This window comes from Pelodiscus sinensis, chromosome 2 (assembly GCF_049634645.1).
Source record: "Pelodiscus sinensis isolate JC-2024 chromosome 2, ASM4963464v1, whole genome shotgun sequence".
Classification (NCBI taxonomy): Eukaryota; Metazoa; Chordata; order Testudines; family Trionychidae; genus Pelodiscus; species Pelodiscus sinensis.
In genome coordinates, this window is record NC_134712.1 from 118173625 (window position 1) to 118200069 (window position 26445).

Consider the following 26445-nt stretch of genomic DNA (forward strand, 5'->3'; position numbering starts at 1 on the left):
TGTCAATACTGGGACGGTTGTAAATAAGATGGAATTTCAAAACACTATCATCTTCCAGTGTAGCTAAGTCCTCAAGAGGGCTAGGTCAGAAGAGGGGAGTTCTGATAGTCAGCACTGACAGTAACAGTAAATCTCTGATTTTTGGGAGGATACATCAGTACCACTGAGCCAAGAGCTGCACTTATGAACTATCATTCATAAGTCCAGGAAGAAAGTGTCTTTGGGGTTAGAAATTGAGGGCTCCGTTACCTAAATGTGCTTGGATGGGCAATGCACGTTTGGTGAGGCTGATGTACAGGGGGACAGGCTGTCTCAGTATAGATTGGAGATGGGCTTTCATTCTCCATTAGGTATTTTCTGAGATAAAGTTCACAATCTTTGAGTTCAGTAGAAACGAGTGACAAATGCTGCACTTTACTGAAATGTGTTTCACCCACAGAGTACAGGCAGTGTTGCTATTAGTCACTGAAAGTAGGAGATGCTGTTTTTGAAGCCTGGAAGTATGGACATAGTTCCAACCATGTGGAGGAAATCTTCAGTCCGGGGAAACAACATGCATTAAAAACTAACTGAACAAAGCCAAAGAATAACATTTACAAGCATATTCCTGGTTTTCTGAAGGGTTGACGCAAAAGAGACGATGGATTCTGACACCGGCCACAGTGGTGATAATAAGCTGAAAGGATGTCAGTCTGCACTGTTTCCAATACCTTTGGTTAGGAGCATGAGGAGCTCTAGCTGTGCGTGTGCAGGAAAATGGATACTGTTTATTAAAATCTCTGGACTCAGGCACATGCAGGACCAGCACTTGAAAAAACTGCACAACCTTAGCTTATCCCTGTTTAGGAAACTACTTGAACACATTCATAAGTGCTTTTTTTAATTGCATAATAGGAGCTCAGGGTAGGCCAGTGCTCTTTTTTCTCTAGATATGAGCTTCATAAAGGAAACACTGTTGTACATGAAGCACTCAAGAAACCTCCGTTACAAATCCTGCCAACCTACCTTGGGTGGCAAATCTTTTAAGCAATGAAGTTTATACAAAAGTAACTCACATCACCACCCTTCCATAATTCAGTTTCTACGCTCAGTAAAATACAGGAGAATGTAGCTTACTTCACATGAACTTAACAGATTGATATAAATGCTACAAATGGCATGAGAAAGCACATCATGCTTCTTACCTAGAAATATCCATGGAGGTCAGATAATTTGGAACAGGATATACATCAAGATGAACAAGTTCTGGGAGGGAGAAAGAGAACTCATTTTATGAAAAGTAAAACAGTCATTTAGTAGTGTCTGAGTGTTTTTCATATAAAGTATATTTTGCTATACAGTAGACTTGTACAATAAACAAAACAAATCATTTAAGATAGTACTTTGTGAATTTTAAAAAAGTAAACAAGTGACTAAGAAATAAAATTTCCCCACCTTCTTTCTACCCACCGCTCCAATCTTTGGCTTTATTAAATAGAGAGTAAATGAAATCAGACAGCAAAGGCAGGCACAAATCTATGCTTTTTCACTAATAGAGTCATTGTTACCTAGGAGCAGACTGTCTCCTCCCACTCCCAGATGGAATAGGCCATCTCTAAAATATGCCATACTCAACCAGATATCACAAATATGAAGTACATTCTTCAGTGTGGCTTTCAGTGACAATGTTAGAATTATCTGCATTCCTGTGGGGGTTTTTTTATTTTTTTTTTAAAAAGCAGCCCAACAGGCCTTTCATAATTATGTACCACTAGCGACAGTATAAAGAAAGGTTGTATTAAGAGTCTCAATTCAAAAGACAAACTCAATAATACAGGCAGTCCCCGGGTTACGTACAAGATAGGGACTGTAGGTTTGTTCTTAAGTTGAATTTGTATGTAAGTCGGAACTGGTACATATTGTAGGGGAAACTCTAGCCAAACATTTCTCCAGAGATCAGTTTTAATCTCCCACACCTCACTTCCCTCAGTCCTTTATTCTCAAGCTGAGGTGTCTGCTGAGAAAAGCCGCTCCGCGTCTCCCTGGTCTGCTGGGGGGAAGCAGCTAGTGCGGGGTTGCCTCACCCCATTTGTAAGTAGGGATCCGATGTAAGTTGGATCCATGTAACCCGGGGACTGCGTGTACATAAAAAGACAGTGTCCTAAAATGAAGAAGCACCCAATACAATACCTTCAGAGTTAAACTTACAAACAGTGACGTACGGTAGGAAAAAAGCACAAGGAAAGGGTTGAAAGACCGGATAGTAATAAATTATAGTGGCCGGTTGTGAACAGTCCCTTCCTTCTGTTTCAGTTTAGTTCTTGCCCATCACTTTTAACAGAAATAAGCATTTGATGACAAGTACTTGGGTTCTGAATGTCTGCCACAGCACATGCCTATATTTATGTTAACTTTTGGAAGCTGTAAAGACACATCACCTGGCCTTTCATAGCCTAAATTATCCAAATCCACCTACTAAGATCAAGTCCAATCAGAACAAATGTGATATGTTTTTTTTTTAATGTAAACAATTTGAGTCTCAAGACCATTCTATGAATTTTATTCTCTTTTTAATTCAATGAGACAATATTTACGTGAAAGATATTGCATAATCTCTATTAGGAATAATCCTAAAATGTTGACTGACCAGAGAATTTGTAAACTTTTTAGCCACAAAAGGTAGAGAGTTGCTCATAAAAAATACACACCACTTTACTAGGTTTCAAAAGGTCAATTGTTCAAAGTTGTTTACCTCCAGAAAGAAACAACAAAATATCTTAATCTGCTTTGGTAATGCAACACACATAGCATATAGCATAATTAGCACTTTCAAGACCCCTCTGACATTATATACTGAGGAGAGTTGAGAATGGAACTACATCCTTCATTCTAAATTTCTATAATATTGTGTCCTTCAAGTCAGCCACTTAGTATTATTTGAACAATTCCTGAAACTTAAAATTACCATTGACATGATACAAGTCATAAGGTTCCCTTTTATCCAAAGGCCATGTCACCAGACACCTTGATTAAGCCCAATTATGTGTATTCCAATTAATAAGCACTCATACTGCAGTAAGAAAATGAGGTAACTAAAAAAAACAGACCTCAACATGATAGTCTTGAAAACAGCCTTACCATTTGAAAAGGCATAAAGAGCTTTGAGAAAATATCCACTGATTTTGAGGGTCACCAGATGGTTTCTTTCACAGTGTAGCACTTCAATGTTGTTGAAAATTGTTGCATCTAGTTCACAGAGTTTATTGTCCCGTAGATCTAACTGAGTCACATGATGCAGGAAGTCAACTTCATCCACCACCAGCCTCCTAATTACATTCAATCTTGCAAAGGCAGGGGAAAATAAAACATTATTAGTACACAATTATCCTGCCAAAAGGAACATGGAGTAGAGGATAAGAAAATTTGGCTTTCCAAGTAAGCTAATCCCCAATGGCTGGGTCAAAATGATAAGCATGTGGATCTTGACCTACTTGAATTTTAATTGTTTTATTTTTCCTTCCTCTTTCTGTAATAATTTTAAACTGGATAGTTATTATTTTATCATATCTACAGTTATACTGGGCTAATGACAGTATCTATCGTCTTTTGAAGAATGCTATGAGATCTATTGAGTAAGAGCTAGTGTTGTTATTGTGGTGTCAAACAAACATTATCGTGCTGTGATTTTCTCTAAAGTAACACAGAAAAGTACAACCTTTACAGTTCTGCAGGCCTTCAAAGAACCACAGTAATCATCTGGTGGACAGGCCTAGCAGATACAAGCATGTACCTCAAGTGCCAAACTGAGAATCTGCAAATACCAGGAGTCTGACTTACTGAAAGGAAAGTTCCACAGAATTCTCAATTCCACACCCAGTCACGCGGGTATCACTTCACGTCCTTCCAAATCAACCAAACACTAAGCTTTTGAGTTCAGTATGCTTTCTTCTGACTAATGAGAGAGGGGAGGGTCTGGAAGAAAAGGCTTATCTAACAGATTAGTATCAAGCAAGCCTGGGTATAAATTTACAGTTCACCAGTTTGCCGCAGTCTAACTCACTTTGTGGACAAGAACAGTTCTTACTGCTTCCTTACTGTTTTCAATGCAGCACTTCCCATGTTGATGCCTGCCAGTTCTAAATTACTTCCCCAGGAGTTGTTTAAAGATGACACTTACAAAGGACCAAGGCGACAACTGAGTGCCCTCCAAAAATTGTTGGCTTTGACCCCAACTTTCAAGAAAAAAAGGAAGGGTGAATACAGGTTCTCTTTTTGATGTTTTGAACTGGAAAGGAAATGCTTCACCCTGATTTCACTGCAGCATCATATGTATCATGTACCAGATGTGGTTCATCAACAAACTGAACCCAACACACTCAAGCTGGTGGAGTACTACATTCATTATTTTTTAAAAAGTGGTGTTCATCTCCTGGGATAAAAGGAAACAGATGACAGACAGTCCCTGAACAGCAGACTTTCCCAAAGTTCAGGATATTTTGATATACTATGTTGATTCGGGAATACTAAGCACATCCAATGACAAGTATACATAAAAATAAAAACAGATAGACATGAACAGAGGTAACCATCTTCTATTCCTATACAAAGATCCCACAGTGTTGTACCGTATGTTTGATAGAATCATAGAAATGCAGGACAGAGGGACCTCGATTGGACTACATGGCCTAAGTCCTTGCTTTGAGAAAGGTCTGAGTATTATCTAGACTGTCCCTGACAGATGCTTCACTTGTTCTTAAAAATGAGAGATTCCAAAACGTCCCTAGGTAACTTGCTTTAGTGCTCAACTAACCTCAGTCAGGAAGATTTTCCTGATGACTAACTGACATCTCCCTTGCTGCAGTTTATGCCTATTACTTCTTGTCCTGTCCTCAGCGAAGAAGAACAACTTATAACCTCTTCACAGCCTTTTTTTAGGGAAACTTGTCTCCCTTCTCTAAATACAAGGGAAAGACTGGAAAAAACTGGGTGTAGGCCATGTTTCTTTGACCTTTAATCATTTTTGTTGCACTCCTATTCTTTCTTTGTTTAGTCCGTATCTTTCTGAAACATGGTGCCCAGAACTGAACAGAGTACTCCAGTTCAGGCCTCCTCAGTGCTAAGTAGAGAGAGTTTTTAGGACTTGCCCCCTTTTCACAATGATGCACCTGACTTGTTCTAACTGAGCTGCACTTAAGGTATGCTGATGAAAACTCGCTCTAATAATGGATGTGAAAAATCAGTTTCAGAAAGAGAAGCTTGGACCACCGCGAACAGGGCAGGTGGCACCATGGAGCCAGTGCTGGGGGGCAACCGGCTTTTAAGCCGGCTTCCCCCAGCACTAGCTCCTGACTGCTCTCCTCTTGCTGCCTCTGTAGGAAGTAAGGGGGCAGGTGGGTCTGTAGAGCTAGCATGCACTAGGAGCTGGTTTGAAAGCCGCTCCCTACAAACATCAGCTCCAGCCTGTCCTCTCCCCTGCCCCCCCCTCCCCGGCACTACTGCCTCTCTATCAGAGGCAGCAGTGTGGAGGTACGAGGCAGCAAGGGGGAGGGAGAAATGCATGTAGTCAGCTTATCGATTAATCCCATAGTTGACTAAATGTTGACATCCCTACTACAGAGCCCTGCTGGCAGGAAATTCCATCCTTACTTTGGTGCTGGCTCTTTTCCCTTTGGAGGAGAAGGAACATGCTATCATTAAAAGGATACAGCAGGCCAAACTTGGGGCTTGAGGACTGGCCTAAAGAGGGATCTGAGCATGCGGTAAGATTTGGCTACTATTCAAAGGGAAGAGGATGACTTAATACATGACTGATGCTGAGGCTTTATGGGGCTGTTGAGACTGTGTGACTAATGGAGGGGGAGTTCCTTTTAGGCATTTTAGATTTGTGTCATACCTCGCAATGACTGTTCTATTTAATGACACTAGAGTTCTGTTCATGCTAATAAAAATGCTGGGAGAGAGCTGTGTATCGGAGTGATTCCTGGGTGAATTCATGCTTCCCCAAAGAATTTGGAACAATCTAGCAGAGAGAAGAACCACACCACTGTTGTTTAAGTAGAGGACTTGTCAACACACTGCTGAGATCATCAATAAATTACTACACATGGCGAATTTGGCTAAGTATTGTAAAGCTAACTAATCTGTGCAGAATCATAATTTTGTTCCTTGTTCTTTCCCCTTCACTGCCTACTTGTTTATCTAGGCCATCTGTTATTTCTTGTCTTTTAGGTTGTAAGCTCTTTCACACAGGGGACTATCATTTATTGTGTGTTTATATAGCACTATTGCAAACCTTGCAATACCATCAACAGGCTCAACCTGGTTAGGACTGAGCCTGATGGTATTGCAAGGTTTGTTTTTTAACCTTACAAATTTTTTAAAATATACATCAAATCCATTTCCCCAACCCCCACCTTTCCTCAAAAGAATTCTAGTTGCCATAAACTGTGCACATTTGTATAGTACGATCTAAAAAACATGGTTAAGATGAACTAATATTAACAAAATCAGATGCAGCACCAACTGTCAACCATTTAAGAAATAAATCCACAAATAACTCAAGTTTGCTTATTTTCCCCTCACAAGCGTTTACCTTAGATCCACATGTTTAATATGTGGCATTCTTCTTAATGCCTGTAGACTGAGTGTCTCCATACAGTTTCCAGACATACAGAGTTTATCCATGCCATTTAGCTTCTCTAGTACTCCTGGAATGTCAGTGAATTCATTGAATGAAAGACTCAGATAATTGAGCTGATGTATTCTCTCCAACTCAGCAGGAAGGGAGTGAAGAAAGTTACCATCCAGCAAAAGTGTCTGCAAACTAAGGGGAAAATGAAGTGATCCTTTACATGGTATCTCCTGGTTATGAACACGCATTCAGCACAAATAAGGTCAACTAAAGTTATATGGAACAAAGTGTACAGAAAATGGACTAACGAGAAAAGGTTAAAGACATGCATAAAATAAAAAAGGGGGGGGGGGGGGCTGGTGCGCGCAAGTCCTGCTTATTCTGAACTGTGGATCCTAGATGTGTTTTTAGAATTCCCACTTTTACATGTTGCCTTCTTCATCATTGTTCCTTCAAGAAATGGATTTTAACTCCGTTGCCCCAATATTAACATAATTATTATATTGAGATAAGGATGTTAAATAGCAACTGACTGACTAATTGAATAGCCGATGCATTTTGCAATGACTATTCGATAGTTAATAGGTCCATTCTGCCTTGGAAGTGCAGCAATAGCCCTAGGGCTGTTGCTACACTTCAAAGGCAAGCACCACATGGAGCCCAGGATCAGCTGGGGACTACAGCTGATCCTGGGCTCCACATGGCATTGCCTCTTTGAAACACTGCGAGGAGCCAGACGCTGGACTCACTGCAGCGTTTCCAAGCAGCAGCATCACATGGAGCCCTGCGATCAGCTGAGGACTCCCCACCAACCCAGGCTCCATGTGGTGCTGCCGCTTTGAAACGCTGGGAGGAACCTGATGCCGGGCTCCCTGTGGCATTTCAAAGCAGCAGTGCCATGTGCAGCCCAGGGTCAGCGAGGGAGTCTCTAATCCTGGGATCCACATGGTGCTGCTGCTTTGAAATGGCATGTGCAGCCTGGTGTCACCCCAGATGGCTGTGGGCTGCATGCGGCATTTCCAAGCGGCAGCATCACATGGAGCCTGGGGTTTGACCCCAGGCGTCAAGAAGCACTGCCGCTTTGAAGTACCCCATCCACTTCACTTCCCTTACTGCCTCTTTCTGACTGAGGCAGCAAGGGGGGTGGGAAGCAACTTGTCAACTAGTATGTCAACTATCCATTTGCTTATCGGATAGTCGACTAGTTCTTCACATCGCTAAATTGAGAACAGAAAAACTACAAATACAAAGGAGCCTTCCCCCACCTATTGTTTGTGACTGCTCAACACAAGAATAAAAAAGTCAGCCCTCTGTGAGGAACAACCAAGGTAGAGTGAACACCGCAACAAGTGACAGAACAAAAACATACATATAAGTAAAACATGGAAAGAGATAACTATCTTCTATCCCTGTACCAAGATCCCACTGAGCACATAAACCAAGTGTTGAAAATACCTACTTGTGCATATCACCTACTGCTGCTGGAATGCTTTTGAGAGCATTACAGGACACATTGAGTTCAGTCAGAGTTGGAATACTGCAAACTGCCAACGGGAAGTCTCCTAAATTATTATTGGAAAGGTTAAGGCTCTTCAACTTTGTGAACCTGTAAGAGAAGTACAAGAAACCACACTTCAGGAAATGGAATATAAAATGTACCAAGTTACTATAGTTGCCTTGTAGTAACTGAAATATAATAGGGATGTGAAAGCGTAACCATGTTCATGGTTAACCGACAAGCCTGGGCTACTCGGTTAGTGTTCACAGCTATACACAGTCTCCTGGCACATATAGAGACCGAGCTGAAAAGCCAGCTCCTAGTGTGCACAAACTCCTGGGGAGCTGCCTCCCCCACCCCTTTTATATCAGAGTCAGCAGCATGGGGAGAGCAGCAGGTAGGAGCGAGTGTGTGCGGGGAACCAACTACTCCCTCCGATGTCACTGCTGAATTGTTCAGCAATTACACGTTTACTTAAACGCATTTTAACAATACAATGCAATGTATGTTTGATTACTTGAATGCTGCCATACCAGGGCTGGACAAAATATGGTCTGTATGCTCCTTGCTTGCCCACTCCGGCGCACATTGAATCCAGCTGCGTGTGTGCCTCTGAATGCTGAGAGCCTGGGAAAGGGGGCGAGAGGCTTCTCACACATCCTTCCACCCCTAGTAGCTCCCATTGGCCAGGTTCTGGCAAATAGCAGCTGCCTGTTTGAAAGACAGGCAGTATGTCAAGTGCCCTTCCCCCATAATTCCTTGGGCTCAACAGAAAACATGGCCCTGCCAGCTGCTCTGAGAACATACAGGATGTAGAAGGCAGGGACCTAGGCTGAGGAACCTGCGGAGCTGCTGGCTGGGAGCTGCCCAGGTAAATATCTCCCAGCCAGAGCCTTCCTCTGGTCCCCAGCCTCCCCTCTCCCAACCTTCTGTTCCCCCCTCCAGCCCCCGTACACCTTCCCAGACACTGCATCCCCACCTACACCCCTCATGTCACAGCCCCCTTTGCATCCCAATCCATTGTCCCTGCTCACAACCTAAATCCCTACATCCCCTTCTGCACTCCTGCCCCAGGTGACAACCCTCTCCCAGACCCTGCACTCCTTTCTCCTGCACTCCTCCCCCAGGCCAGAATCCTCTTCTGCACTCATACCCCTCCCGGACTCTGCACATCAACCCCCTGTCCCAGGTCCCAATCAAACCCCTGCACTCCTAAACCAGGTCATAATCCCCTTCTTTCAGACTCCCTCCCAGATCCCACACCCCAATCCTTTACCCCAAACCTCCTCCTGCACCCAACCTCCATCCCAGACCCTGTACCTCCTCCATTAATATAATAGAAGAGTGTGGCCCTTGACCTTTTAGCAAATTCTTGGAATGCCCTCCAAACAATTATTGCCCACTCTTTTGATATACTTTCACAGCAGATTTGGAAGTTCAGTTAAAGACATGCAAGACATTCACTAAATGTGACTGTTCCCTTGGTGTCAAAGCATCATTAGGCATAGGCAGAAGGAACCCAGAGTGAATTACTAAATACATTTTCTACAAATGTATCAGAGTGCAATCAATTCCCTCTCACACATCAGAATATTATGGTAGATTATTTTTAACAAGATCTTCTAAGGCATTTGATCTTGCAACTGAAGAGCTGCCGTACTTTAACACACTTCTGCTACAGGACTACCCATATAGTTAGTGGCATCAGTTATCAGGTCTATGGTTCCCACTGAGTAAGTCCTTTGAACTGAAAAAACCTGTGCTGCATGGCTGTTTTGTTCATCTGTGCAGACTTCATATCTCAACTGAAAATTCTTAAGATTTTTTTTTTGTTAATTTGTACTGAAATGGAATATCCATTATAGTAAACTTAAATTTAGCCACACTTGTGATAATGGAAGAAGCACTTAATCTCAGTTCTTCATATCTACAAGGATGTCTGCAATTATAGTGATTTCATAATTTTATCCTCCCAATGCATGTCATGGAATTCCTCAAGTGTTAGGTTTCTCATATCTCTTGAAAGGAAAACTTCCATATGCTGCCTTTGCTCCTCTTGTTAAGTTAAAAATGGAGAGAGAAAAAAAATAGAGGACAATCCAATTAGCCAGCCTGCATGTGCAGCAACATTGTTATGGTTGCCTAACAACCACTGGGAGGAGTGCCTAAAGGCAACTAACTGGATGAATGAAAAGACCTGTGTCAGAGCCAATGGATGAGAGGAAGCGCTCTTCTGGCATGGCTAATTCTAATGCATGTTATTCAGACTTCATTTTCCCCATCAGTAAATCTCAATTCCTTTGTGTGCTTCATATAAAGTCAGTGAAAATGGTACCACACATAATGACACTCATGCTACAAACCAAAATGAGTTCTAAAAGTATGCCTTTAAAAGTCTGTAAGTCCTGCAACATTTCCTAAATATCTTTAACCTAAAATGGTTTATTCCCCAATTAGAGAACTAGGACAAGCAAAGCAATAAAAACAGTTACAAATAAAAACTACAAACAAAATTTAAAGGTAGGGAACAATCCAATTAGCCAGCTTGCAAGTGCAGCAAGGCTGTTATTGCTGACAGACTAAATACTGTCACTGATGAAAACTTTGCAAATTAAGATATAAATAATGCCTTCATACAGTAATTATGAGATTTCAAAATTATATGTATTATATATAAAGGGCAGAGGCTATGTCACTGGAAGCAGAGATAATAAAGACATGTAATATTTACTCAATAACATAAGAACAGCCATCCTGGAACAATATACTATTTTCCAACTGTGGCCAGTACCAGATGCTTCAGAGGGAATGAACAGAACGGGGCAATTATCACATGATCCATCCCCTCTCGTCCAGTCCTAGCTTCTGGCTATGAGAGACTCAGGGACTCCCAGGGCATGATGTTGCACTCCTGACCATCTGGCTAATAACCACTGATGAATCTATACTCCAGAGCCTGGCTAATTCTTTGCTAAATCCAGTTAGCTTCTGGCCTTTACAACATCCTCTGACCATGAGCACCTCCGACTGACTGGTCTATGAGAAATACTTCTTGTGTTTGTTTTAAATCTGCTGCCTATTCATTTTATTTAATGACCCCAGTTCTTGAGTTATGTGAAGGTATTAAGTAATACTTCATTGTTTGCTTCTCAGACACTCATTTTGTAGACCTTGATCATATTGCCTCTTTTCTAAGAATGAGCAGTCCCAGTCCTTTTTTTTTCCCTCCTCATGGGGAAGCTATTGCATATCCCTAATCATTTTTGTTTGTCCTTCTCAGTGCTTTTCCCAATTCTAATATATATATATCTTTTGAGATGAGGTGACCAGCACTGCATGCAGTTTTCAACGTGTGGCTGTACCATGGATTTATATAGTGACAATATCATAATCTCTCTTATCTATCCCTTTCCTAACAGTGCCCAACTCTCAAGTTTGACTGGTGCTCCTCAATGAGCGATGTTTTCAGAGATCTATGACTCCTTCAAGATCCCTTTTTGTGACAACAGCTAATTTATTTTGCATGTATAGCTGTGATTATGGGTTTTTTTTAAAATGTGCATTACTTTTGCACTTACCAACACTGAATTTTATTGCCAGTTTTATTGCCAGTGAGAAATAGATGGCTGAAGTTCTTTGTTCACCTGTCCAAGATTTAAGGCCACCAGCTTTATTTCACACGTTTACCTGATTAATAGGAAGTATAATCAGATTGCAAGGAAGAAAATCATCATCTGATTTTGTCCAAGCTAAGGGATTACTTCTCACTGATGAAACTTCATCATACTTCCCCTCCCACCCCCAGGCTATCAAGAACGTGCCTCACAACAGACCCAGATATATATATAGAAATAATATTCCAATATACTATAACTTCAATTTGCAATACTTATGCAATGAAGTAAAAACAGGGGAGGGTAGAGGGTTCAAGTCAGCCATAAGAAAGTTATATAAACAGCATATAGGTTGCAGCCTCACTGTGTTGCAAACCTGAAGACTTAGGAGGTGATTCAGGATTTTTACCTAGTGAGCAAGTGGAAACTAAAATTTACTAGAAGATGCAAAGTGCAAACCTTAAATAAAAATGCAGGTAATCAAGTGCAGAGTACAACGTGCATGCGAAAGGAGGAGAGGAAAACACTATGATTATACTAGCTAGCAGCCACTTAGTAGTGAGCACATAGATACAAGTGTAAGTGTGCATGTGTTTAAAAAGGACTTGCCTAAACATTCTATCACCTAATCAAAAATATTGGGAAGGAAATCGTATGTTCATAGGGGTAATTTATGGGCATTAAAATGTAGCTAGTCCACCTCAAAGAAAACTCTTTAACAAAAAAACAACAAAAAACCCACTGAACTAGAATACCCAGTTCATTTAAATAAAAAGAATATACACTGAATTAATATTCCTAGAAAGTCATCACCATAAAAAACATGCAAAAATAGTGCTCTTTGAAGATCTTGGAATTATCAAGAGGTAGTTACACAGATTCCTGAGTACGTTTCAAACATCACACAGAAGATAATTCTGATGGTTAAATTACATGTAATTCTAAGAAAGGACTGTATACTTCGAATTACCCCCACATTGGAGAGCAAATTCAGATGACTAGAGGGGAATAGGTGCTGTTTATTTCTTTCTCTGTTTGTTCTCTCAGTTCCAAGATGCTTAAGCCACATTCTTCATACAGCAGTGTAAATTATCAAGCAGATATACTAATAAAGGTTGGTAGGCAGTTGCTCAGAGAATTAAGATAGTAAGTCAAGCTCACATCTAAGTCACCTGTTTCACATTATTAACAGCATGAATCCCAGAATGGTCTAGAACAGTTGTGGGCAACCTGTGGCCTGAGGTTTCTATATCAGGGTTCTATGTGTGGCCTGCAAGACAATTTATGTTGCTCACATGCAGAGTGGTCAGATGTTGCTGGTTACCATCCTCAGTTTTTTTTCCTACTGGTATTATTAAAGAGACATGCATGTAAAGTAAGAGAATTAGTGAAGTGAGGTGCATGCTGATTACACAGGTTGAACCTCTCTAGTCCAGCACCCTTAGGACCTGACCAATGCTGATGCAGAGAATTTGCCGAACCTCGGGAGGTCAATATTGTCTAGCTGCACTACCAACACTTCCATTGCTTACTGGGCTCTTGGAAGACATTTAGGGGTAAATTAGAGCTCAACAACAGCACAAAACACTAAAAGTCAAGACTAGTGGCTGTAAACAAACTTTATGCGACCACGGGAAACTCGGTCACGTGTATAAGTGGACATCTGGCTAACTAAAATCATGCCGGACCACAGATGTTGTCGGATCAGAGAGTGCCGGACTAGAGAGGCTCAACCTGTATGTATCATTAGATGCAGAGCAAGTGCATAGCTCTCAGTCAAACAGCTGCTACAGTTCAATTGGTACACCTCGCAAATTCTAGGTATGCAAGCACGGTTGGCAAAACTACCCTATCCCGAGAGACCATCTTGGTTATGACAATCTTGTGGCCGACCAAGATGAAAGAGGCCCACTCATTAGGCCCGCTCACTAGCCTAGGATGCACAAGGTGTTTTGTTATTCTGGAACATTGCCAAAAAGGAACTGATCTGAAATACTGATTTCACTTCCATACTTTTTATATTTAGAGACTTATGGTATTAGTTACTTTGTCACTGATAAAAGTAGGATACCATGCAGATATATAAGGGTATGTCAACACTTGCAGCCTAATTCGAACTAGGGCTGTAAATGTAGGTGTTCAGAATTGCAAATCAAGCCCAGGATTTAAATATCCCGCATTTGATTTGCATCTTCCTGGCCAGGCACCATTTTTGAAATTACAAGCCCGAAGTAACTGCCCGCATCTACACGCGGCAGTGAAACGGGCATTCGAAATAAAGCCCTAGTTCGAACGACCTGTTAAACCTCATTGCAGGAGGCAGTTAACACTGTCATAACTGCCGAAGTAACAGGAAAAGCGGTGACAAGCAAAATGGATGCTTCTGCAGTATTCCCTGGTAGGGGAAAAACTCCACAATATACATCATTTGTTAACTGCTTGATCATGCTCACTGTGTAATTCAAGATGTGCCACATCCTCTCCCTCCTGTCTCTAGACCAGTGATTGTCAACCATTTAAGCACAAGATCACTTTTTGAATTTAAGTGCAAACCAAGGACTACGTCAAACCCAAATACCCTTGCTCTGCCTTCTCCAAGGCCCCCCAGCTTGCTCATTCCATCCACCTTTCTCAGCCCTCCCTCACTTTCACCAGGCTGGGGCAGTGGGATGGGGTGCAGGCTTTGGTTCTGGATTAAGGGATTTGGAGTGAGAAGCGGATGCTGAGCTGAGCCTGGGGCAGGCAGTTGAGGTGCCAAAGGAGGTTCTAGGTGCAGGTTCCGGGAGGGCATTTGGATGCAGGGGTGCTAGGGCAGGGGTCTGGGGTGCAGGAGGGGCTTCATAACTGGGGCAGGGTTTCAGGATGTGAGCATCAGCTGAGCACTGCTTACCTCATGTGGCTCCTGGGTGGTGATGCAGTGGAGCTAAGGCAGGTTCACCCCTGCCCTGGCCCTGCACCACTCCTAAAAGCAGCCAGCAAACTCCTTCCCAAGTCCTGTTGTGCCCCCTCTCTGCTCTGTGGAGACAGGATACAGGGTGGACACCTTAAGATCAGCACCCCCTCCTTTTCCTCCTCTGCCCTGCACAGAAAGCAAAGGCTCCTGAGGGGACAGCTCCAAGACAAAGGGCAGGGGATGTACAGCTGTCTGGGGGGGGAGAGGAGAGCTGAAGTGCTGGGCTTGACAACCTCTTGGCCAAACCAGTTAGGATCCCATCAGAGGCTCCAAGATCTACCAGTAGAACCCAATCTACTGGTTGGTAACCACTGTTCTAAACCAATGGTTCTCAAACTGTGGGTTGGTACGCCAACATGGGCTGCAATTCCATTTTACCGGGGCTACTAGGGCTGGGATTAAAATTGCTAGGACCAGAGGCCACGCCAAAGCCTTAGCTCCACCACCTGTGGCCAAAGCCAAGGGCCAAGAACTCCAACACCTTAGGCAGCAGGGCTCAGGCTTCAGTTTCAACCGGGAGCATCAAGGCTCAGACTATAAATCCCCCAGCTGTGGTAGAAGCCCTTGGTCTTTGACTTTGCCCCCCCCCCCCCCACAAAGGGCAGCAGGGCTAGGGCGGGACCAGCTTTGGTCCCCCCCCAATCTTGGCATAGTGTAGTGATTTTGGTTGTCAGAAGGGGGTCATGGTACAATGAAGTTTGAGAACCGCTGCTCTACACTTTGCCATTCTTCAAAATAAGCTACTCTTGTAGAATTGTGCTTCCTTCATTTCCTGAATAGGTCAATATCAGAAAACTCAATTCTGAGCCTTCTATAATTTCCCTGACCAAAGACAGTCTTACTTTAAGCTAGAGCAAAGTGCTGACATATCAACCTAGTCTTTGATCATACAATATGACTGAACACTAACTGCTATAATTGAACTAAATAACTTCCACATTTTTTGTTCTTGAAGCTGCCAATTTAGGAGAAACTCTAATTTGACATACAAAAGGTGGGAAGGTGGGTGGGGGTTAAAAAGCCAAGTTCTCTATCGCAGCAACATGCACATTATCACAGTTTCTAATGTTAGGATTCTGATGCACTTGAAGAGCACAAAAAAAGGAAACTAGAGATAACCAATTTGTACTATGCTTATCAAAAGTGTTTATACAAAAAGTTGATTTTTTACTATATCTAACCAGGATACCTACCGTAATCAGGAAACAAGCCCGAAAAAACAATACCCCCTCTCCCCCCCCACACTGATCCCTTTGGTCTTTTATGCCTTTATTTTATGGTTACAATGGAATATCATTTCAGACAGCAAGAAGAGTTCTTCCACAACTCCAGCAGAACTTTGCTAGCAATAGTTACCAGTCAAGCAGGATGTGGGAATTAAGTACAGGCAGTCCCCAGGTTACGTACAAGATAGGGACTGTAGGTTTGTTCTTAAGTTGAATTTGTATGTAAGTCGGAACTGGTACATATTGTACCTCAGGTGTCCCCGATTCAGCCGCTGCTGAAACTGACCAGCAGCTGACTACAGGAAGCCGGAGGCAGAGCTGCTTTGCCCCGGGGTTCCTGGAATCAGCCGCTGATCAGTTTCAGCAGCAGCTGACTTGGGGACACCTGGGGTAGAGCAACTGGGGTGCTGCCAGGTTGGTTCCCGCATCCAGATTCAGCCGCTGTTGAAACTGACCAGCAGCGGCTGAATCAGACACGCCTGGGGCAGAGCAGCTGGAGTGCTGCTAGGTTGGTCTGTAAGCACCGACCCTTGGCACGGCGGGACCAACCAGGCAGCACCCCAGCTGCTCTTGGGGACGCCTGGGGCAGAGCAGCTGGGGTGCTGCTGGGTTGGTCCTGCAGCGCCGCACCTCGGCACTGCGGGGACCAACCCAGCAGCCCCCCCAGCTGCTCTACCCCAGGCATCCTGATTCAGCCGCTGCTGAAACTGACCAGCGGCAAGAAAAACCTGGTCTGCTGGGGGGGAGGGGGGGAGACACGTACTAGCTGCGCCCCCCCCCCCCCAGCAGACCAGGGAGACGCGGGCAGCGGGACTGCCGAGACGCGTCGCGGTCCCGCCGCCTGCATCCTTCGCGGTTTGCTCCGCGTCTCCCTGGTCTGCTGGGCCCCCCCAGCTTTTCTCGCCGTGGAGGACGCGGGCAGCGGGACTGCCGCGGCACGTCTCAGCGGTCTGCTGGGGGGAGGGGGAGCGCAGCTAGTGCAGGGTTCCCTCACCCCGTTCGTAAGTAGGGATCCGACAGAAGTCGGATCCACGTAACCCGGGGACTGCCTGTATTGGAACTGAACCTATCTACATGCCCAAGATTTGCTATACTGGCTGGTAACCTCAAGGAATGTGCCCAAGAGCTCACAGGCTTTTTAAATTTATTTCTTGCTACTAATCCATGTTATTGTACTTTACCTATCCTCTCATATCCTCCTGGACCATAGGATGTTAACGCCTCTTCAAAGGATTAATTATCCTAGAGCCATAAATACAAGACAGACAGCATCTCTTTTCCCTTTAAGGTATTGTCATTAAGACTGTAAAGTAGCCATGTAATTGTTAGGATCTAGCTGTTTTCAAATGGGAAAACCCTTCCCTACAGCTAGATGACTCAAAGACTGTGCTGAGTGCAGGTGGATCTGTTCAGTCTTTCAGCAATAACCCAGATGCTGAGGGATATCCTGGCCCCCAATGAAGTCTATAGAAACATTCCCATTGGCTTAATACACCCAGAATTTCACTGCAGGATTTCACTGCAGATACCTGAGAAGGAGAGTGCTTCAGATCTCTTGCCCTCCCATTTTGAAGGTAACATTATTATATGGTCTCTAACCCATCTGAGAATAGGGATGGCAACACAAAAAACTAGATGGGAAAAGTAATCCAGAAACAGGGAACAGAGAGGTAATTGATTAATTTTAGGACAATGGTTGTATTTGTTTGGCTACCAAACGTATTAACACCACAGTTAAGTGAACGAGCAACTAAAAAGCATAACCACTGTGTTTTAAACTGCAAGTAGACTGCTTGGAAAGTGACCCTTCTCTTTCAGGAGTTTCTTGTTAAAGAAGAAGAATGTGTCAAAAAAATACTTGGAAAGCTTTTCAAATTACTATGATTACACACAAAGCTCCCCATGCAAGAGGCTTTTTCAACAATCTCCACCTCTTCCTTGCTATGGCAAATTTTCTTGACACCCAGTTTCTGTTGCTAACAAGCAAATAATCCTGCTACTATTGTAACCAAAATAAAAACAGTATTAAATTAAGCATATGTAACTACCACAGGTAGAATCTCAGTAAAATAGTGAGCAAAATCTCCACTTCTCTATTCCAGGATGCAGTACACTATTTAAAAAACAACATCAAGAAAAAGTTTACCACATGATTTAAACTAGGTTTGGCCAGAATCCCAGCCTGCCAAGTGTATGTAAATTGGAAAGCCTGTCCAATTAATTTAGTGGTTGAGGATATCACTGTATTTTCATACTAACCATATGTGATTACAAGATAAAAGGGAATATTCAGTGCAAATAAGCTAGTGAAGATTTTAATTTCCTACTTACTCCCATTTAAAACATTTTATGGTCAGGAAATTCAGCTGCTATCTTTCAATATATTGCTTTGACAATTACAGAAGGCAATATGCCTTTGCTATTTAACTTGCTGGTACAGATATTACATTTAAAACTGATTTAACAAAAAAATAAAAAAGGGACGAGCATTCAAATTCATTTAATTGATAAAAGAAAAATAGTTTTCCAGAGATGAAAAATAAGTCCATTTAAATTTAGAACTAGCTTGAATAAGCTAATGTGAAAAAGCTTTTCCAACTGACAATACAGGGGAATTTTAATTGAGCAAAATATAACTATCCACCCTGTAAACAAACCAGGAAATCTAGAAAAACATCTCAGCTGATGCAAAAGTACTAGGTGATCTTTTATTGCTCACAGGTAGTTAACCACATCACTCTTTTCTACAACTCACTCCTAAATAGCCATATCATTATGATACTGACCAGAACAATCAATGCATGTGATGTGATATCACAAGAAGAATGACAGAGGAGACTACAAATTGTATTATAAAAAGACAGATTTCTTCTTCAATTAACCATAGAGTTGCCAGGTGTCTGGTTTTAAACCGGACAGTCCGGTATTTCAGCTTTCTGTTTGGGAAACAAATTGAGAAGATACCGGACATATAAATGTCCGGTATTTTCTAATTAGGTAAGTTTTATTATTATCACGAATATCAGCACGTAGTTGCATACTGCCTGGCTAGTAGACGTGCTCATGCTGCATGAGCGTGTCTACCAGCCAAGCAGCACACAACTACGCAGTAGAGGGGGGGGGGCCAGGATGGAATCTCGACTGTGCACAAGACGGGCAGCACCCCAGAATCTGTGCACCCGGGCCAGCCCTGCTCCCTGCCAGCTGGTTCCTCCCCAGCCAGCCCCACTCCCCCCAACCCCTCCCCAGCCAGCCCTGCTTCCCGCCAGCCAGCCGTTCTTGCCCCCCCGATCTCCCCTGGCCAGCCCCACTCCCCCTAACCGCTTCCCAGCCAGCCCCGCTCCCCTCCCAGATGGCACACTTAATCTCAGATGGGTGGGGGGAGCCCGGTATTATTCTGAAATCATCTGGTAACCCTAATGAACCATTCAGAAAGGGAGAGCGAGATAAATACAAAATGGTGAACTAAGTTTCATCAAGACTTCAAGCAGCTAGAAAGGCAGATCTAAGAAGAGTTCCATACAAGCGGCACAATCCCTGGAATGCCTTGCATGCTCTAACCACCTTTTAAATTAAGTTTCATGCTATAATTATCTTACTATATCCATAAAAATAATTTTTCCTGCAGGATGACCGAGAGACATCACATCACTCTGTGTCCCGCAGCCTCTCCTCCCCTCCCTTCCTGGTGCTGTTTAGCTGGGGGAAGAGCGCAATCCCAGAGAGAGCCCCCTACCCTACCCTGTCAACCAGGGGGAAGAGCCGGGGCCAGGGCCACGCAGTCTTTCCCCCGGGGGAGGACATGGAGGGCTTTCCCCCTCTCAGGGGGAGCAACCAGCTGTGGCGTGGCCCAGCCCAGCCCTCCAGAGCCCGGAGAGAGAGAGAGAGAGCGCCAGCGTGACTCTGGGCCCGTCCCCTCCTGGCACATGAGGGGAAAGCTGGCCCTGGCCCTAGGATTACCAGGTGTCCAGTACGACCCAGACAGCCTGGTATTTTTGCCTCCTGTCTGGTAAAAAAAAATTCAGAAAATACCGGACACCTAAAATGTCCGCTATTTTCTGATATTTTCCTGGACAGGAGGCGAAAATCCTGGGTGCTTTCCTGACTCTGCAGGGGAGCTGTCTGGCCTGGAGCAGGAAGACAAGATGGCAGACAGCCAAAAAGCCCTCTCAAAGGGGCCATGTCCTTTCCCCCCTCAACAACTTTGGTCCCCCCTCTTTTTTTTTTTTCAAACAGAATTTCCCCCTTTGGGGGGAGGTTCAGTATTTTTTGTTAAACCATCCGGTAACCCTACCTGCCTCCCACCCTTCAGTGGTGGGGGGAGAGGCAAAGAGCAGCTGGAGGGAGGCCCAAGTGGCCTGGGGCTGGTCCCTCCCTGGGAGCAGGGGGGAAGAGCTGGTGCCGGGGTGGCCTCAGACCCTCCCTGGTAGTGGGGGAGAGGGAAAGAACTACCACGGTTTGAGCCAAGCTTGACACATGCCACGGCTTAGCCGCAGGGGTTAGTGTTAGGCCACAGTGCAGGGTGGGGAGGGAGAGAAATGTCTGAGCAGCAGAGGTGGGGAGGGAAAAGGGGCTGGCATAGTCCAATGGTGGGGAGAGCCAGGGTTGCATACCTCCCACAACAAGTGGCTGGCGAGTGCAGCGAAAAGGGGACACAGCCCCCTAGTACACTGTATTGATAATTTGCTCCCTGCTTTGCCCAGTTTAAAAAGGAGTATATTAAGCTTAAATCAACTCGAAAAGGAAGTATAATTCACCAACTGTAAATTCTTGAGACTGAATTAACACATTTGCTACCTCTATTTTCACTTCATCTCAATCTCTATAAAACATTACAAATAAAATAGTTTTATTTTAATGACACATGCAAACATCACTGCATTGAAGATCACTCACCATTTCCAGTACAAGCCATTTGTCTCCAAAAACTGTACTGAAATGGTAATGTCTTTGAAGTTAGAAGCTAGCTCACTATACAAAGTCTCAGACTATCATTTTGGATTTCAAGATAGGAGAAAATGGATGAAAGTTAAAATCTTACAAAAATTCATATTAGCAGCTTTAAAACTACATCAAAAAGGAATAGTCAGAAATAGACCAATACGTAATCTTGATTATTTATTTTGAGAACCTTTAAAAGTCTATCCATGCCAAAACAGGCATTTCCAGAGGCAAAAAATCCTGTTTAATATTACTGATTCATTAAATTCCACAAGAATCAAAGTTACCTGATGCACCTTAAGTGCTGCTAGACTAAAATGTTTTACTTTATAGCATAGTTCATAGCATCCTGTATTGAGTCGTCTTCTCCCCCCCCCCCCCCCCGCCTCTTTTAAGCCACTATGCAGAAATGAAATGCTAAACTGTTTCTGCTTCCAGGTGGTTTTGCTTATAAAAAAATTTAGTGCTTTTCAAAACATAAAACAAATGTTTGCTGTTTATTAGATTTAGTCAATTATTATTTTGGGTTTTGACGGTATTTTTGTCCAGAATTTTATAATTTATTTTGTTTAGGTTTGTTGAGCTTTTTTGTTTAAGAGAAAACTAAATAGTGCAACTACAAGTAGTCAAAATGATGTTTATAAACACTATCAAAATCAGACAGTTTTTAACCTGACATGCTTTTCTTCAGTCACCACTTCCAGGCAATCCTCTTTGCCCTCTTATAAGCACCCCTTCCAGCATGTTTCCACAGTCCTGCACCCACCCAACCCAGCCACACACAACCCCAGCTTCATTATTTGCTCCAAAGGACCTCACAATTAAGGCAACTGTGACCTAGTGCTGGCAAAAAGGTATCAGCCACATTTTATTCTGCTACGAAGACTCTGACCTTTGAGGGGTTCACATATCACCGGTTTTATGGTTTTTTGTAATAATGCGTTTTATAGCTCACGAGCTTGAAGCACAATATGATTATGCGACCTGTCATATTGATGCAATGTTACAACACAGAATTTTATTGTTTTGGCATTTCTTACCATCCTCACCAATGTAATCTTGTGGGGCAGAGAATATAGGATTTAGTAGATTGTCAGCTTGGCAAATAAACAGGCATTTAAGAAAGGTCTAGAAACTCGTTTTCAAGCTTTATTAACCAAGGCATTTGTATATAAATATTTTTTAAACCAGAATGCACAGAGTCTCGTGATTTAGTGTTCTTGCCACCTGGTTTTGATAGGTGTTTCCAAGGGCAGTTTTTCTAAATTTGGCAGCTATGGATCACTATCCCTGTTCAATAGGAAACAGCATGTCTAAGGTTCTTTCACAAGAATCATCATGGCTGCACAGGGTCTTTGACGTTATGTGGTAATAAATCCCAGAGAATTTTGAGGGAGAAAACCAAGGAGTAGTATTATAAAGACCACTACACTAAAGGCTCTTAAACTAGCCACAAGAAAAATTGAGATGCAGGTGAAGACTCAGACATGAACAAAATACAGGAGAGTGGAAAGTTACAGAAAAAGAGAAGCAGACTATAATTAAGGAAACATTTCCTCCACATGCCATTTTCTACTCTGCTTTCCTGAGTTACAATCATGTGAAAAGCGGGCCAAACATTCTGTTTATAAAACCTAAAGCAGTGATGGGCAACCCTAGGCTATTGAGTAGGCCACATGAGTGGCCCTCCATCTCAGTGGGCTGCAAGACTGTCATATCCGAAACAATCTCCATGGATAGGGAATTTTGTTAATTTTACTTGTACCCAGAACGTGTGGTATATGCCAAGTGAAGTGTAGCAGCCCTGTGACTGGATACAGAAGGAGTGCATGGCTCTCATAGTCCATGTTGTGTGCAACCAGCACATACCTCAGTTCCCGTGTCCTTGCTTTACACACGTCGCTTCAGTAATATTGGTAGGAAAAATACTACATGGATGGAATCTGGCAATCCAGCATATGAGCAATGGTAAACAAAATGTCTCTTAGGTCACAGAATCCTGGTGGGCCACATGAGATCCACAGGCAGGCGATTGCCCACCACTGACCTAAAGCTAACAAGTGCTTTTAGATTTTTTAAATTCCAAATGGTAACTTTTAAAGTAACTCTTTACAATGACTGCAATTCAAACACTGCAGTATTTTGCAAAACCAAAAGGCAAAATGGACTAGAAAGACTATTTTTACTTTATTTAAAAAGTTCAGTTTTAAAAAACTGTGGGTTAATCTGCTGGTATTTGTAAAATAAGATTTTATTTTAAAAAGTTTCCTTTCCCCAGCACCAATAATGCAGTGATTTTATTTGTAAAAATAAGTTCTACTCAAATAAAAGTACCTCTTTCCATCAACTTTGGTAGATTTTGGATTAGGCCCTTATACATAGATTTTCATAGGACTACGCTATTTAAAAAATTCCTTAGCCCCTGTCCCCTCACTCCTTCTTGTGTAATAGCTGTAACCCCAGAATATACCATTTTCAAGTTGTATTTTCTCTGGAGAGCATGAAACTTTTCCAGTCCTTTGGGGTCTTTGATTATTTCAGGGAAATGTGATTATTTTTCAATTCCTGTGCTTCATTCAAACGCTTTCACTTCTATCATCCATGATGTATAAACCCTTTTGCTTTGTCATACCTTGTGAAAACTGAAAGATTTAATGCTGTGTCACCTGTCCAAAGGAATTTCAAGTAACAGATGATTGAGAGATTAGATTTCCGAGAGAGAGGCCCTTAGGAAACCAGTAATGACTGCATGTATATATTTATAAAAGAAAAATCTATAGTGTCACTGTTAATTATTAAACTTTAATTACAATGTAAGGGATCAGAGGAAAAGCTATTTCCTTAGCATCATAAGAAGAATGGCTAGAAAATGCTGCCAAAAAAATGGTGTTTGCTAATTATGGAAAGTCATTGTCAAATGTTTGTCATTAAACAGTGTTTTAGTGAAAGCATGCAGCTGAACACAGAATAAATAATATTGGCAATGTCCTTAGTGTATCTCATATCAGTATTTAATCTAAATGAGACTTATTCAATCTAAACATTTTGCCACAGTGAAACAGATCAGCAGCATACAATGAATTTTAATCATGGGTTTGCCTCAAACATCAGAACTGAAGTCACAGGACTAACTAATCAATCTGAATTATATTTTGCATTTCAGCAAAGGAGCAGAGTAGTTTAGTTGTAAAAAGAGAAAGAGCACTTGTAGCTCCAAATTTAATGTTTTTGATTTAGCTCCTCTTAAAATGCTGACCCAAACGCAAGCTGCTTTAGAATATTTCCAGAGCATGAATACCTGTGCAAGTGTAAATTCTAACATTTTTGTTAACTGAAATCAAGTGTTGCTAAAAATGAAGCAAAAGCCATGGCATCTTAATATTTTTGAATGTGGGTCCTATGATAGCTCAGGTACATTTGTAACACAGTGTTTACGAGTGACTGAAAAGAACCCGCCCCCACTTTCATCCACTGTTCTGATACCAGCCTTGCGAATACCTTCTCAGCTTCCATTACTGCAACATCTGAGGAATACTTCCCTGAAAAACACCAACAGGTTGTAAGCTTTAAATGAGCCACTGGGAATTGAAGCAAGTACTTAATTCACTGAATAGGCCAGTTATCTTTTACTGTACCTGAATTTTCACACCACCTACCTTTCAAAATTAGGGAACAAATATTTGTTCCCTATTTTCTGTTATGTATAAAAAGAGAGGAAAAAATGTGTGTTGGCACAAAATTACCCAGTACTCAAAGTTCTGTTTACAATTTTGGACCAAATTACACACACCACAAAGTAGATTTAACAATTTTAAGTGGGCAAAAAACTAGTGTACAAGAACAGTCTCAAAACGTAATGTTTACTTATCTCATGCCCCAAACAAATACGTCCTTTCCCACTCCCTCCTTTCCTCTCAAAAGGGAGACAAAGCCGTAAAACTTTCAGTAAGTCATCTTGAGTCTTCCTTTTATAATACTTTGATATTTTCCAAGGTACAATGCAGAGTTACTATAAAAAAAATTAATGGAATGCAGCAAGACATGTCTATATCTGAAGGCAGAACTGAAACTCATGATTATTATTTATTTACTCTGTCCTGTCCCCGCAGTGGAACAAGCAAACCCAGTATCTTATTTTAAATGTGAATAAGATGCTGAGGAAGGCAGGTCAACAAGAAAAGTGTTTCTAGAGCTTTGCAAGCCTTTACAATGCTAACAATTCATCATTGTATTAAGCTTTGTTTATCTACATGACATACTGAACCAGAGCCTTGACTATGTATTGTTCAGCCCCACAAGGTACATTATCTTGAAAACAGAAACAAAGCCAAGCTACAATAACTTTACAGTACTTTAATCTTCAAAACACAGGTTCCAAACTAATTTCTTTCAGAAACTATTGAACATACCTCCTTTCCTGGCTAAAACAGTATTATCTAAAATGTACACCAAGTGGTTATCAACTGATAGGGAGGCAACACAGCCAGCACTGTATTACCTGAACAACATCTCAGTTAAGACAAGTAACCTGTAGTTAATTGGTAATGGAAAAGCTAGTAATTTCTTCTTCCTCCTGGATAGGGAGAGTGCTCTATTGATCCACAGGATGAGTACCATTGTAAGCTGTAAGGCAAGCTCTCCCAGACGGCACTGCCAAATGTATACGATTCAAGATTGAATTAAGGCGGCCTGATCTAGGGGTGAGAGCATTTTCATATCTATGCCCATTCAAATCACCGTCCTTGCTGACTAAAGTTTCTGGGCCAGATTCATCAATTCTCTGCCCCTTGTGGAGTCATACACTGGAGCAAAGTGGGCCAATAACACTGCGCCAAAACAGTACGGCAACAGCTTTGCACTGGAATAAATGATTACACAATGGTGAATCAGCCCTGTTTTTCCCCCTTAGTCAAATTCTTCACATTGTAAACAAATTTTTATTATTATTCTTATTTTAAATTTTTTTCTCCTGTTCTGTGAAGATATTTATGACTGTTACATGACCTATGCTTTCAAGAATCCATTCCTTGAAGAGCACAGAAGAGATGTTTGATTTGTGTTTCTGTGTGCTACCTTTCAGCGAAGGATCTCAAACCACTTTACACAGTAAATTAAGACTTACTATACCTGTAAAGTAAGGAAGTATTATCCCCATTTTATAAGGGGGAAAGCAAAAGGGATTAAGTTACTTACTCTGCCTTTCACAAAAATGCATGTTCTCTGTTTGCTATATAATTATGCAACTCAATGTCATAAAACTAGATCTATAATAGCAATTATGAAAGTACTCAAGTCTGTCAGTGTAGTTTATTCCACTGCACCAGTAACTCAGACTTATAGTCTGATTCCTAGACTGAAGAGCCTCTGTTAAACTATCAAACTTCCTAAGATGGGGTGAGGTGTGGGGGAGGGGAGAAAGGGGGTGGAAGAAACATTCCGGTGAGTATGGATGAGCATTCCTATTTCCATTTCTGCCTTCTCTCATAAATCTCTCTTCCTCTTTGGGGGATGTTCACCTTCCAAAAAACTACAGGCATTCTGGCTAGACTGTCCACTTGGATGCCTAGGAAGTTAAGGGGAACAATGAAATAGGGACAACAAAT

At 42.2% G+C, this 26445-nt stretch overlaps 1 protein-coding gene across 1 annotated transcript in view; it reads right to left on the reverse strand.

Moving 5' to 3' along the window:
- Positions 1 to 26445, reverse strand: part of PHLPP1 (PH domain and leucine rich repeat protein phosphatase 1) — a 232234-nt gene that overhangs the window by 50079 nt on the left and 155710 nt on the right. Inside the window, exons 5-8 of the mRNA XM_014573530.3 lie at positions 8070 to 8216; positions 6572 to 6802; positions 3118 to 3320; positions 1185 to 1245 (exon numbers count right to left, since the gene is read on the reverse strand). Of these exons, the coding sequence (XP_014429016.3) occupies positions 1185 to 1245; positions 3118 to 3320; positions 6572 to 6802; positions 8070 to 8216 (642 nt within the window). The remainder of the gene's footprint in view (positions 1 to 1184; positions 1246 to 3117; positions 3321 to 6571; positions 6803 to 8069; positions 8217 to 26445) is intronic.